The sequence below is a fragment of the Dromiciops gliroides genome, chromosome 4, assembly GCF_019393635.1.
Source record: "Dromiciops gliroides isolate mDroGli1 chromosome 4, mDroGli1.pri, whole genome shotgun sequence".
Taxonomy (NCBI): domain Eukaryota; kingdom Metazoa; phylum Chordata; class Mammalia; order Microbiotheria; family Microbiotheriidae; genus Dromiciops; species Dromiciops gliroides.
The window spans coordinates 100630367-100645439 of NC_057864.1; the positions used below are offsets into that span (position 1 = coordinate 100630367).

Genomic DNA, 15073 nt, shown 5'->3' on the forward strand with positions numbered 1-15073 from the left:
GTGGCTACATTCTTCTTGTTGGACTGGGGAATGAGGTATGGCCATCCGATGGAATTGTATGGCAAGAGCAAGGTGTTGGGAAGAAAGATGATGGGAAAAAAGGGAAGGAAAGGTTTGGACTAGTTACTAGGGGAATGAGCTAGGGAGTGGATACGAATCTTTTCTAGTAAAAGGATTATGAAGTATCAGTGAGGACCTAGTTGAAGTTATGGATCCTAAATGTTTTCCAGTGATGCACAGCTGTTCTAGAATAGGAATGAAGAAATCATATGATGGGGTTACCTCCTGATGAACCTTTCCCAAGCACCACTTTGATCACATCCTTTCCCTTCTGTGGTCAAGTGTAAGCTTCTTTGGTTAACTTTTTTTTTGGCAGGGCAATGGGGGTTAAGTGACTTGCCCAGGGTCACAAAGCTAGTGAGTGTCAAGTGTCTGAGGCCAGATTTGAACTCAGGTCCTCCTGAATCCAGGGCCAGTGCTTTATCCACTGTGCCACCTAGCTGCATCCCCCCCCCATTAACTTTTAAAACCCTTAACAGCCCAAAGCCCAAGTGTGAGTGTGCCATGTGCACATAGCCCCTCTGCTCCACAACCCAGCCCCTTGCTGCTTCTCCAGCATGTACTTTACACATTACACTTTCCTCCCCTCCACATACCCCGTAGTCCAGCTCTAGGAGCCCACTCACTGCTCCTCGCGCAGGACGTTCTCTCTTCATCAGGCCTCTGACTGGCCATGCCTAGTGCCTGGAATGTCCTTCCTCCTCCCCTCCAACTCTGGGCTTCCCTAGCCTCCCTCGGGATTCTGCTCAAATCCCACTCTGTGCAGGAGACCTTTCCCACATGCCTCCACTGCTGCGGCCTTCCTTCAAGATCACCTTCCATGCATGCTGTAGATATCGTCTATGTCTGTCAGGAGACATTTATTAAGCACCTACTATGTGCCCTCAGACAATGCATGAAGCACTAGGAATACAGAAAGAGGCCAAAGACAGCCCCTGCCCTCAAGGAGCTTCCTGTCTCATGGGATATGCATAGACTTTAAAATGGGAGCTCTTGAGGGCAGGATCTGTATTTTTGCCTTTCTTTTATATCTGAGCCCCCGAGTATTTAGTGCAGTGCCCAGCACATAGTGAACACTTAATAAGTACTTGTTGACTGACCTGACAACCTGCCTCCAAGGCTTTGTACTGGCCGTCTCCCGCGCATGGAATGCAGTCTCAGCTCACATCTGCTTCTGCCTCTTCCACTTCCTCATTTCCTTCAAAGCTCAGCTCAGGCAATGTCTTCTAGATGAAACCCTTCCTGATAACGTCAGACACTAGGGCTCTCCCTCTAGAAACCCATCTTGTATTTATTTTGTATAGATGTAACATTATCTAATATTGTTAGGGCAACTAGGTGTCTCAGTGGCTAGAACACTGGGCCTGCAGTCAGGAAGACCTGAGTTCAGATCCGGCCTCAGGCACTTACTAGTTGTGTGACTCTGGGCAGGTCACTTAACCGTGTCTGCCTCAGTTTCCTCATCTATAAAATAGGCTTGAGAAGAAATGACAAGCCACTCTAGTACCTTTGCCAAAAAAAACTCAAATGGGTCACAGAGAGTTGGGCATGACTGAAAAACAACTGAACAACAACAAATATTATGTGTATAATACGGATGTGTGTGTGACATATACACATAAACACATAGACTCCCCCAATAAAATGTAACCTCCTTATGGACAGGGATGGTTTGATTGTTGTCTTTGTAATGCTAGCACCTACACACACAGTAGGAACTGAATAAATGCTTGTTGATTGACTGATTTCACAGAATTGTTCGGTGACTTCCCATTTCCTGTCAAATAAAGCTCATGCTTATCTGATTATTAAAAGCTGTCCACCATCAAACCCCAGCTCAGTTTTCTGGCCTCGCCTCCCTCTACCCCACAAAGCACACCCTCCTTTCCAGCTAAGCTAGATTTCACATTTCATTTTTCTGTCACAGACCCCTGAATCATGCTGTCCCCTCCCCATCCTCCATCTCCCCAGCTCATCCTCAAAGAGCATCCTTTGCAGGAGCTCCCATTTTACCTCCTCTTCTCCCTAGGCCAAAGTGAAGCCCTTTCTCCCCGACACTCCTAAAGCACAAGTTTATACGACGGAGGGCGCATTCCTCAGAGCCACTGCTCCTTGCACTGTCGAGAGTTAGAAGACATAGGTGCAGTTCCTGACTCTCCTCCTTAGTCTGGGTTACCTTGAGTAAATCCTTGCCCCTCTCTGGACCTCAGTTTCCTCATCTGTGATACTGGGGAGTGGGAGGAGCAGGGGGAGTTGGACTAGATGTCCTCTAAGGCCCCTTCCAGATCTGATTCTAGGATCCTGTCATCCTCTGTCTTATCTCCTCTAGTAGATTGTTAACTTCTTGAAAACAGATACTTTCTTATACAGCTTTTTATTTACCCTGCCAGCTCCCCATCCCCAAGTATCTAGCACAGCACCTTACACATGATAAATTGGCAATAAATTTGGAAAGCTATATTTTGAGTTGCTAGAGAAATTTTTTTTAATTCTTTACTGGTTCTGTTTAGTTGAATGAATCTACTATCTAAAGGTTCAACATTGAACTCCTCAGTACAGCGGTAGGGGAGTTGGGGTGGGAAGTAGCATTAAGAAGCAAACAGTCTAGGCCATAAGGAAGAGGGATCTGGGAAAACTCGAATTTCCCAGTGTTTCAAGAAGAAGGTTTATCAATAGTCTGCCTCCAGGGAAAGTTGTTTCTTTTCCATAGTTGGTTACTGAATTCAGAGAAAGTTGGGCATAGTTCCCTGCCTTGTAAATTTATTTTTAAAATGTACCAGTCCACATCCTCCCACTAGGTACTAACAGGGAGTAAACCAAATAAAATAAACATTCTATATTCTTCACCTGGTAGGGAAGTGGCTAATTTATGAGCTAATTCTGTGTTGAATCTCTTATAATCCCAAAGGAGCATTCTGTTTTTTGTTTGGTTGGGTTTTGGGGTTTTGGGGGTTTTTTTTGTTTTGTTTTTTAGTGAGGCAATTGGGATTAAGTGACTTGCCCAGGGTCACACAGCAAGTAATTGTTAAGTGTATGAGGTCAGATTTGAACTCAGGTCCTTCTGAATCCAGGGCGGGTGCCCTATCCACTGCACCATCTAGCTGCCCCAGGAGCATTCTGTTTTACAGTGGTATCACAGACCCTTGCCTCCCCTGGCAGGTTCTTCCCAAAGTCCTCAGCTGCCTTCTCCAGCTTTTTCACAACCCCTCCTCCCAAATGTGACAATCCCCAAACTTGTAGAAACATACACATATGCCACAGCTGTACTTCTTCCCAAGATAGAGTCGTTTGGTGTCAAGCTTTGGGAGGCTAGGGGATGGGTTTTGGTTTTTTCCAGTATTTTAAACAGTTGGTAACTTCTAGTTTGGGGTGGGTGTGAGTGATTCTATTAAGAACAAGGTGAAGGTTATACATCAGAATAGTAGGATCCCAGTTCCCAGGTGTTATAGTTGTTACTGTTTCTAACATTCCTCCACTGGGCTTGGACTGACCAGAGGTGCTAGAGACAGAAAATCAGCACCTAAAACATCCTGAGTTTCTGAATGTTATTGCTTGGTTACCAGAAAGTGTGACTACAGCATAACAACTTACTCATGCAATATATAGTGAGGGGGACAGCTGCGTTTGTAATCTGGTAGCACCCCTAAATATTTGTAGTTCAAACAAACCTATGGAGCAACTTACTAAACAGCATGGCCACCTTCTGCCAAGCTCCACACCCCAAAACATCCAGTCCAGGTCTCCAAGTGCATATGTTTCTGTTTCATCGACACTTCATTGGAATCAGATTTTGCAAGAGTCACTGACATCCAAAAAAATTTTTCTTCTTAAAGCTCTCTCTAGTGTGGGAAACAACTCAAGCTTAAACTAATTTGAAAAGCCCTGAAGATTCAACTTTAGTGCACAGCTCCAAACCACCAATTTTCAATAGGCTCCACACTTGGCAATCTGCTTAACACCCCCCCCCCCCAATAAGCTCATGAAGCTTTGCTGTGAGAGCTATGGAATGCTAGCAGTGAGAGATTAAAGGGAGGAATGTTTTGTGTTGTTTCTGGCTTGTGCTTTTAAGTGCTCCTTAGAGGAGTAACAGGCAGCCTTTAAACAGCACTCCCCCCCCCCTTTTCATTTCTTTGTTCTCAGAATCAAATTGTGCCTTTGCTTTTGTTTCTCCATAGGTTGGAATCAGGAGGCAGTAGCCACACCACCACTGATACCTATAGTGACCGGGCTTCTGCAAAGGCCCGCCGGGAGGCCCGAATAGCTTCTTTGACAAGTCGTGTGGAAGAGGACAGCCAAAGGGATTATAAAAAAGTAGGCTCTTTTTCAATCACTTTCCTCTTTAGATTATGAGAACTGAGCCTCCCCAGTGAAATCTAGGTGAGCTGGAAGAGAAAGGAAAGCATTTGAGGATCAGGGAATAGTCATTTCTGGGTGCCTTCATGGGCCCTGTTATCCAATGTAGGAGGTCCTTGTCTAGACCTTTTCCAATGCAGTATGTATGCACTCTGGTATTAGATCTCGAAGGATACAAGTTGGGGTGAAGAATTAAGAAGTGTCAAGAATTGTGAGGGAGAGAAACCAGGCATATGTAAAATTAATACCATGAGTAAAGTCCCCAGAAGTTCCTCCTTGGCCCTGATGTTTTTCACAAGCTTAGATGTTTTCTGAGGAGTATGAATGAAGTAGCATGGCCTAGTGGATAGCAGGCTGAACTTGGAGGCAGGATCCCACCTCAGACCCTTTCCAGCTAGGGGACCCTCCATCTGGCCCCGACTCCTCTTCTGCAAAATGGGGTTAAGTGGTACTTCCCTCCCAGGCTTGTCGTAGAGCTCAAGTATGATGATAAGCACTATTATGTGAGCACCCTCTCTTACTATTATGGTGATGAGCAATGGAAATGCCACTGGGTGGTGTTTAAATTCAACTAGGCTGAAGCAGAGTTTGAATTCACTTTCCCTTCAGTTCACTTGGTTCCAGTACATAATTCCCAGTTCCAAAGCAGTTTGCATGACTTCTTTTTCAGGTACTTGGAGGTCAAGGATAAGCTGTTTTGTTACAATACTCTAGCAGAGCAAAGTGATATTTTCCTTTTAACCCTTGGCTGGAAGATGCATACCCCTGAGGCTGGTTCTGAACCATTCTCTTTGGAGTGGGGACATAGGGCTTATCTGTAGGGAGATGTTCTAGAAAGAAGCAAAAGAAAGGTTTTTTTCCTGAGAATTGACTTTTTTGTTAGCTGCCCCTGGAAAAGGGGAGGAAGGGAGGGAGGGAATAGGTGCTTACTTTGTGCCAGGCAGTGTACTTTTTAAAAAGTATAGGTCGTGGAAACCATGTGGTAATTTAACTCATGATAAGAGATGATATAATTTATCTTTGAAATGGGATAAACAAATGATTATGGCTTGTATCTGGAAAAAAAAAGTATAGGTCAGGGGGCAGCTAGGTGGCACAGTGGATAAAGCACTGGCCCTGGATTCAGGAGGACCTGAGTTCAAATACGGACTCAGACACTTGACACTTACTAGCTGTGTGACCCTGGGCAAGTCACTTGACCTTCATTGCCCCACAAAAAACAAAAACAAAAAATAAAAAGTATAATTCAGTCGATGTTAGGGCATCATCTGAGCTTTCCTGTATGTTCGTCTTCTGGGTCTCTATTACTTTCAAAAAGAAAAAAACTTCATCTTTTCTGTTCCTTAGAGTTTTTTATTCTCTCCCACGTATTTCTGCCATAGGAAACATGGCCTAATGTTCAGAGACCTAGCCTCAGTGTCAAGAAGACTCAGGTTCAAGTGCTGCTTCTGACACAGGCTGGTTATTTGACTTTGGGCAAGTCCCTCTGGGGGCCCCTGGCCCCTCCCCAAAGGTACACATTTCAGAGAAGGTGTTGCTCTGCATTGAGGGAGGGAATTTTCTTAACTGGAGTTGGCTCTTCTACTGGAATCAAGGTTCTTCTACCCCTCTCCTGCAACGATGGTAAGGAGTGGGTAACCATGCACTCTCTTTTTGCCCCCCCAAGCTCTATGAGAGTGCCCTGACAGAAAACCAGAAGCTGAAAACCAAACTGCAGGAGGCGCAGCGGGAACTGGCAGATGTCAAATCTAAATTGGAGAAGGTGGCCCAGGTGAGGCTGTGGAGGAGGGGAGGCTCAGGGGTGGGAGGTCAGACGGGGTATCTAGAGGAGTGCAGGATGCATCCTCATCTGATACAGGGCTTGCTTAGTGCTCTGCCTAAAATGGAAGAGGGAAATGTTGAGCAGTCATCTCCAGGTTCTCCACACTCTCAGCATTGCTGAGGACTGAGCCTTGCTTTGGCCATCCTCTCCACTGCCCCGCTGGCTCTGTGTGCTCTCAGTGTCCTTTTCATGCTGCTGGTGACTCATCCCCCATCTACCTTCTCACTCTATATTTCAGCCACATAGAGAGGCTGAGGCCCAGAGATAGGGGGTGTTTTCAGCCAAGGTCAAGCAGCTAATTGAGGGCTCAGACCATGAGTGCCAAGAGGCCCTCTTCTCCTGAATCCCAAGCCAAGGTGCTATCCAGGAGACCAGGCAGCCGGCTGGAGCCCCAGCCATCCCTGTCTAGGAACCAGGATCTTTAATGGCTGGAAGACTGAGTAAACCACTCTTCTCCTACAGCTAAGCCTGGCTTAATTAGATGATGCTTTTAAAAGGTGCTGGAGGTAATAACCTCATTCCCTGTGAAACAGATCCTGCAGCTGAAAGCTGAATCATGTGCTGTCGTTGTGTTTTGTATTGAGTTACTGCACTCCCTGAAATGTCTAGAGGCTAAGGATTTGGAAAAGTGAACTGATTTTAAAATTAATCTAGAGGATGAAAAAATAAATATAAGAAATGGGCTTGTTAGGTCTGGTCACGTGAGGGAAGAGCGAGGATCAGAATTCCAGTGACGCATGTATTGCTAGGTGGCAGGGGTTGGTTTTTATTAAGTGCCCCCTCAATTCCTTGCTTGCAGCTACCCTGGAAGATAGGGGGTAGAAATCCAAACCCAAGAAGGCTTGATGGGTAGTGAACATAGCTCTTGACCACTGTCAGAAAGAGGAAGCCCGCCTGCTCCCAGGAAATGTTCCCACAAGCCCCAGCCAAGAGTGGATGCTTGGTTTTTCTAGGCTATTGTAGCAGTCCAATAGACTCTACTGTCAGCGACTTTGCCCCCAGCACAGGCATAGAGCAGGGCTTCATGGGGATTCCGACTCAAAGCAAAAACTTAAGCCTCACAGCGAAAGGACTCAGCCTCCCTTTCTTCTTCTCCAGAAGAAACGAGGGATAGGATTTATTCTGTTCTCCAGCCTGTGCTCTGCCCCACGCCTGGCAGGCTGTCTAGCCAGCATCGGATGCTGACTTAGACGGTGGCAGCTGTGAAGAGCCTTGCCCGTCTGGTCCCTGGAAGAAAGCCCGTGTTCTCTGTTGTGCTGCTCGTCGTGGTCAGATGTACCTGAGGATGGAAATTCTGGGGAGACCGTGAAACGATACACTCTCTTCCTCGGGTGATTTTACCAAACATGGAATGGTTGTGAACACCGGGTTTGCCACTTGCTAAAGGTGCTGGCGTCCCGTGATGACCTGGCAGCCGTAATCTTGTCACTCATTCAGCAAACAGCTGAGCAGCAGTTCTGTGCAAGGCACTGCACCAAGTGCTGGAGATGCAGAGAGAAAATGAAATACAAAGTAACTTCCAGAAGAAGCCTTAACAACTGGGGGGAATCAGGAGAGGCTTCCTGTAGGAGGTGGGGATGAGAAGGGAGGGCTCTCAGGTGTGGAACGCCATGTGTAAGGAGCAGCAGGCAAGCCCAGTGGGGCTGGAGGTCAGAATGTGTTTACACACAGAGTCGTGTAGGAAGCCTAGAACGGAAAGCCAGAGGGCTTTAAAAGCAAAACAGAGCAGTTTCTGTTTTATCCTGGAGCCAGGACAAAGCCACTGTCGTTTCTTGAGGAGGTGAGTGACAGGGTCCGACCTTTACTCTGCAAATATCAGTTTGACAGCTTTGGGGAGATCTGCTAGGAGACCATTACAGCGGTCCAGGTAGGAGTGATTGAGGCCTGAGCCAGGGTGGTGCAGCCCTGTGAGTGGGGAAAAGGGGTGGTTATGAGATACACTGTGGAGTTCTGACAACTGATGGCATGTGACGTGTGAGTGAAAAAGAAGAGACAATGACTGAGACTGTGAACCTGGGTCCCTGGAGGCATGGCGGTGTCTCAGACAGAAAGGGGGAAGTTAGGAAAAGAGGTGAGTTTGGGGGGAAGGATAATGAGTTCTGGTTTGGACACAGTCTGTTCAAGATATCAAAAGCCAAACAAGTTGGACTTGTCCAGTCGGCAGTTACTAATGTAGGCCTGGTGCTCCAGAGAGAGATCACCATCACATCTATGGTAATGTTACCTAACACACCTCCTCTTGATTAAAAAGCAAAGGGAGTAACATCATGAAACACTTTCCCTTTGCATAAAAGTAGCTTCAAAATGCTAGATGACCACAACTCATAAAATAGCATCTATGGCATCCTTAGAAGCTTGGGAAAGTGAGAATGCAGATCAGAGAATTCATGTCAGAGTCGGACCAGACCCTAAGAAGCATCTCATCCAAATCCCTCGTGTACAGATGAGAGGAAGGGAAGGGCTCACTTCCCAGAGAAAGGCCCAAGGAAGTGAAGTGACTACAGCATGCTGGTCAGTGGCAAGGCCCGCACTAGAATCTGTCTTCCAACTCCCCTTGCAGTATTCTTTCTGCTTCCGAAGATCTGCCTCACTAAGCAAATGTCGGTGAAAAGATCCACTTCTGCCCTCCCTGAAGCTTACTTCCCAGTTGAAGGGCTCGTGGTAAAAAGCAGGGGGCCAGGACTTTCAGACTGAAAGGCAAGAGCTCAAGATGGGCGTCCAGATTCCGAGTCTTTCTGTAACAGTGTGGATAGCTCCTGAGTTCCTGACTAGAGACAGTGTGGTTTCCGTATTGCTTAAGTGCTGCCTGTGTGCGGCACTGACCAGGAGTAAAGTCAATCAACCACGTTTTTTAATGTGCCACCAATATAGAAGACACCTTGCCAGGTTCAGTGGCACACAACGGAGCTTGAAACTATATTTAGTCCATCCCCTGACCCCCAACTAGATATTCCTTAAAACTAAGGATGTTTCGGTGCCTTGTTCTTTTTAGGCCACTTGTAGGATGTACTTTAGGGTGCAGGGGACAGCCGATCTAAGGTGCCCTTGGGTGCTAAAAACAAGGAGGCTGGGAGAGAGGGGCTGTTTGGGGGGGAAGAATAAGCTTCCAAGATGTTTTCTCATTTTGAGACTCACAAAGTGCCATCCTATAGGACACAGGTGGAGGAGAGGTGGGAAAGAGATCTAGGCATCAAGGATGGGGAGGTGCTGAGGGAAAGAGGTGGCTCCCACCACTGGCTATGCATCCTCCCTTCACCTAACAGATGTACTTGGGAATCCAAACAAACCCAGCTGAGGGGAGCAAGAGGCTACTGACTCAGAGCCCTCTACCAGCCAATCTCAGCATAAGTCGTGGGGGGCCTCTGGTGTGGGGGACCCCTGAAGCACTGCTTTCTCTTGGTGAATGTTGGTCTGAGGACAGAGGGTAGGGGAGACTGGGCTTTCTGTATGTCCTAGGTTTTCAACAATAACATCTCGGTTTTTTCCACTGGTACCAGCAGAAACAAGAGAAACCCTCTGACCGCTCAACACTGCTGGAGGTGGAGAAAAGGGTATGTGTGCTCCTCTTTCCCCTCTACTTCTCTTTTTACTCTCCCTGAGTGTCTTGTTCTTGCCAATGGAAAAAGTTCATCATAAAAAGGCATTATTAATCCTACCACATTCTATCCCCAGCTTGATGAGAAATTCTTTTTGCCTGAGTTTAATTTCTAATCCTTTTGGGATCCCCAGACGGCCAATCCTTTCCACTTGTTCCATTCTTGGTCATCTCATAATGACCCTGCTTCTAGGCTCCATTCTGCCACATCATCCTGTAAAAAATGCATCTTGGTTTAGCTGATAATCATCACACGAACACACCCCCCCCACACACCCAAGATCTCTAGACCCCCTGGGCCTCATCAGCAGAAGGGAGGTGCTCATCTGGGACAGGACAGGAGCCAGCACAGATTTCCACTCCCTGAAACCCATTCTGACTCTGCTCACTGAGGCACTTGCCTAAAAGGTCTGAGTATGCTCCTCAGACTTGCCATTCTCTGCTGAGGGACCTGAATTCTGACCAGCTTGAATAGATGAGCTCAGCCAGGTTTTGACTCTTTCTCTTCCATCACTTTATATGTGGAAACTAGCTAAGTTACACATTCTATTCCCCTCGTGTGCAAACCTCTCTGAGCTTCCCTATGATCTGATTCCAGTGAAGGTCCCTTTTCTGGGACTAGCAGGGATCAGTCTCCTGAATAAAAAGAAACAACATTCTTGGGAGGGGCAGAGGCAGTGATCTGTCAAGGGCAAACACACTTGCTCCCCATCATGAGGGACACTGACTGAGAATATGAGGGAGGAGCGTCAGTGAAGTAGATAAAAGAAAAAACTGGCTGTCAGTCAGTTGAAGTCATTTGAAATTTAAGGATATTTTTGACATACACACTGTGACTGAGGATAATTCGGTACTGTTCTATTGGTATTATCACATGCTACTGCCCTTACGACTGTCTACTATTCTATTATGAAATTGGGATAATGGGGTCTTCCTCAGGGAAGTAGCCCTATCCCCAGAGCGGTACACTCAGACACAGAACCCCAAAGCTGGACTGTAAGTGTGCCACAACAGGCTGGTGAGCCCTTTGAGCAGGACATAAAGAAAGCTGCTGTTTGCAGGTTCCACAGTTACCTCCAAGAGACCAGCTGGAAAAAAGCACAATCTGACCCCTTCCCTTTCTTTAAACAGGAGAGGCGAGCCCTGGAGCGGAAAATGTCAGAAATGGAGGAGGAGATGAAGGTACAGAAGATGTTATGTTTTTTCCCTGCTCTTTGTCTGGTTTTTGAATGCCTAACAGATTTGAGCCTTTACTCATCACCCTTGAGAAAGAGGAGGCAGCTCCTCACTTCAGGACATTGTACAGAGACTTGTCAAACCACACCTACTGTGGCCACCCCCAAGTGCATCTTGGAACTAATGCTGCCTTTGTTTTGAAGGGGTGACTCCTGCAGGCTGGAGACAGACGTGAGTTGAACTTTAAGGCTCCATAACCAATCGCTTCACCCTCACAGGACTGGGCAGTAGGGCCAGGGTGGGCATTCTGGTTAGGTGGGGCCGCATGCTCCGAGCCTGGCAGAGGCCCTGGGCTTTCCCCACATTCCTTTCCCCATTAATGCACACTGCCAGAGGAAGCACAGGAGAGTCACTCTGAAACAGAGGGGAGATGGGTTCCCGTATTGATTTCCTGCTCCAGACCATTTCCCTGAAATATTCAAGAATGCTTGGCACTCCCCCAATGCAGCAGGCTCGGGCCACCGGAAGCACTTCTCAGCTTTGCTGCATCTTCTCTTTGTCCTTCCTTCTCCTTCCCTGCTGCCCATATGGCCACTGGCCACCCTGACAGAGAGCTGTATGCGTGGGCCGTTTGGAGCTTTAGAGGCTGGTGTGCTACCTCCCCCTCTAAGGATGTCATTGACCCAGGGAAGGAGAATTTCAGAAGCCCCTGGGCTTTGGTTTGGGGAGTACCTGTGCTCACAGGATGCTGCATGCCCTCAGCCACCCTGTGCTTGGCTCTGTTCTGTCTGTTCGTGGTTTGTTTTCTTACTGGCTATGACACCAACAGGCAATTTGGGGGAGCATAGGTTTTCTTCACTTGGAGAACAGGAATATCGGGCTAGAAAAATGGGGGCTCTTTTGATCCCAGTCAAGTTGAATGAGCAGATGAACCCATTGGTAGAGCATTTGGCTTGGGTTTTCAGGAGAGTGGAGCAGGAATAAGGATAGCTCCCATTCCTCACAGTGCTGGAGGGTAGTTAGTTACTATTATCATCTCTAGTTTTCAAATGAGTCAAACCACACCTACTGAAGCAAAGAAGCCACACAGCTAGTGGGTGTTAGAGCCAGAACTTGGACCTGGGTCCTTTAGCTTCAAGTGCTTTGCTCTTTGCACAATCCCACACTGCCTCTCAATTCGCTGAATACCCATTGGGTCTTGGCCAGTCTGAGGCTCCTTTGGCCCTGCATCACAGCTTACTCACCAGCCCCAGTGTTCTGGCATTACAACCCAGTGCTCCACTCAGAGTATGAGGGAGAGACCCATTTCTATCTCCCCTGGCTTCTGACATCTATTACACCCAGACTCACCCTCAGCTACAGCCACTTAGGTCTCAGACAAATCCAAAGAGTGCCACACTGAGTCTTCTCAGTGGCACAAAGCAGTGGGACACTAACATGATAATTAGCCCCTTTGAGATACTGACTCAGTGTGTCTCAACAAAGTCAGACCTTCCTATGTTCCCAGAGCCCCTGTTTCCATTCAGGAACTCTGTGGTCACAGAGCTGGGGCATCCCATTACTTACCTGGGGTAAATGGATCTCTTCTGTCCCATGAACCCTATATTTGAAACGCCCTGAGCTGCACCGTCCCTACTCTGTTGTGATGGAGCAAATTTTTTTCCTTTTTTTTTTTCTCTCTGTGTTATCAAGTGTTGCTAGAGCATTTCAGTGGGGTCAAATGCTAGTGCCCTTTGAGGAGTACTGCAGGGCCAGGGGGGCAGCCCACTCAAGTATGGTGCTTGTAGATTCCCAGTCACGTGTACTTATTCCCACAGAGACAAGGACCCACAATTAGAAGCCTTGCCGTTCCCACACAGATAATGGCCTGAGTTTAGAATAAACCCATAGGATCAGGCAGGCTGGTAGGGAACTGGGGGCTCCGGCCCCTGCACTGCCTCTGAATGAATAGCCTTAGGCTCTAATTGAGGAGGTCAGCAGGACAGGGGCACAGTCAGCAGGTGTGGGAGCCCATCGGGTCAGGGCATTTGCCCTAATTCTGCGCAGCCAGATTGAGGTTTGGGCGCTTCCTTCACTTCCTTCTTTTCCAACAGACCGGCTAAAATAGGCAACTTGTTCCTTTGAGTTCTCCCCAGAGATTGCACAGGGGAAGAGCTTCTCTCCCATGAATTGGAGAAGAGCCTTGAGAAAATCTTTGCTTTCTCCATAACCCTGGAGGCTTGAAATATACCTACATGTATGTGTGTGTGTGTGTGTGTGTGTGTGTGTGTATACACATATACATATATATGTATATACACACACATAGGCGCACACAGAAATTGTAAGTAACCAAATATCCCCTTAGAGTGAGTGTTCAGTTTGTTTCTAAACCAGTTATCAAATCTGTTGGAAATGAAATTATCAGTTAAGAGGGGGAAGGGGGAAAAAGGAAAGGGAAGGAAATAAGCACTTGTACAGTGCCTACTATTCGCCAGAAACTGTGCTGAGCACTTTACAGTCATGATCCCATTCAATCCTCACAACAACCTTGGGAGGCAGGTGCTGTTATTGTCCCCATTTTACAGGTGAGGAAACTGAAGCAGGCAGAGGTGAAATGACTTGCCCAGGGTCACCCAGCTAGTAAGTGCCTGTGGCTGGATTTGAGCTCAGGGAGGTCTTTCTGACTCCAGGCCTGGGCTTTGTCCACTGTGCTCCCTCCCTGCCTTAGTGAAGTCATGACAAGATCAAGGTATCTTGCCTCAGAACCTCCAGACTCTTCTTAGCTGAAGCCTAAAGAGGAAGAGATCCTTCTCTCAGACCCAGAAAGCTTCAAGCTTCCCCTTAGAGGAGTGTGGGTGCCCTGATTTTCCTGACACTCCTGAGGGTGCTGCCCTCAGATTACCAGGAGGGTTCCTAGAATCGTAACTCCAAAGCTGTAAGGGACCTTGGAAGCATCACGTTCAGCCCTCTTGTTTTACAGCTCAGGAAACTGAGGCCTAGGGAGGTTAAATGACCTGCCTAGAGTCACACAGCTAATCAGCATCTGAAGAAATATTTGAATTCTGGCCTACCCACCTGTCATTTTTTTCATTAACTACTGAAGCTGTGCTTCAGAATGGTGATGGTGGCTAATGTTAGGTCCCCGGCTCTTTTCACATCACAGAAGGATCGGGGGCCAAAGATGAAATATCAGGGTCACCAAGGACATGCAGTTCCATTCCTCCCTTTAAGAGAAATAAGACTTTGTCAGAGCAGGAACCCAGCCATGCCCGTGGCTGAGGAACAGACATTTCCAGTTTCTGAGCATACATCTAAGCCTCCTAAGACAAGTCAGTGGGAGAAAAATATTAAAATTGTCCAAGATTGGACCTTCCAGGTACAACTCTGCTTAAGGACAACGGGGAGATACAGTAACTGTCTCTGAAACTGTGGCTAATGTGATGAAAAGGCAACCATTTGCTGTGGGCCGGGTATAGAAAGCCAGGGGCAAGAGGCATACACTGGGCATTTCACCAATAAGAATGTAGGTTTGGTCCTTTGTGACCTCGATGCAACTGTTACTGACCATAATTGGGAAAGGTAAGTGATGAATTCCTTTATGAATCATTACTCAGATTCTGACCTGAATTAGGGAGGGACCTGATTTTTCAGGCAGGTTTGCATGTCTGCCTAAGCAGCACTAGAGCATTTGGATTGCAGTGCGCCAACAATGAATTGATTGGTTTTCTGCCCTGAGCTGATGTGCTTCCTCCGACGGATTGACACCTGTCTTCCTTCCTTCTTCTCCCCTACCCACACCCCAAGCCACGCATCCAGTACTGCCAAAAAAATGAGTGGTCTTAAATCGATTTGTTCCACTTGTTTTAGAAATATCTTCAGCCTGATCTCAAATAAGCTCCGCCTCTTTTCAGTTGTACTCTGCATTTTATCTCCATTCCCCTCTCCCCGTCCTCCTCCTCCTCCTCCTCCTCTTCTTCTTCTTCCTTCCTCCCCCCTCCTCCCCTCTCCTTCCCCCTCCTCTCCCCTCCTCCTCCTTCTTAGCTCCCAATTACCTACCCCTGATGCTGCTTTAGAACATTCAACTA

The 15073-nt window shown here is 47.3% G+C and overlaps 1 protein-coding gene across 7 annotated transcripts in view; it reads left to right on the forward strand.

Moving 5' to 3' along the window:
* Window positions 1-15073, forward strand: part of PPP1R12B (protein phosphatase 1 regulatory subunit 12B) — a 255554-nt gene that overhangs the window by 230498 nt on the left and 9983 nt on the right. For 5 of the 7 annotated variants that reach the window (XM_043964552.1, XM_043964554.1, XM_043964556.1 and 2 more), the window contains 4 exons: window positions 4236-4371; window positions 6080-6184; window positions 9733-9786; window positions 10962-11012. In XM_043964552.1, the coding sequence (XP_043820487.1) occupies window positions 4236-4371; window positions 6080-6184; window positions 9733-9786; window positions 10962-11012 (346 nt within the window). The remainder of the gene's footprint in view (window positions 1-4235; window positions 4372-6079; window positions 6185-9732; window positions 9787-10961; window positions 11013-15073) is intronic. The other 2 variants (XM_043964553.1, XM_043964555.1) reach the window with 1 other exon arrangement.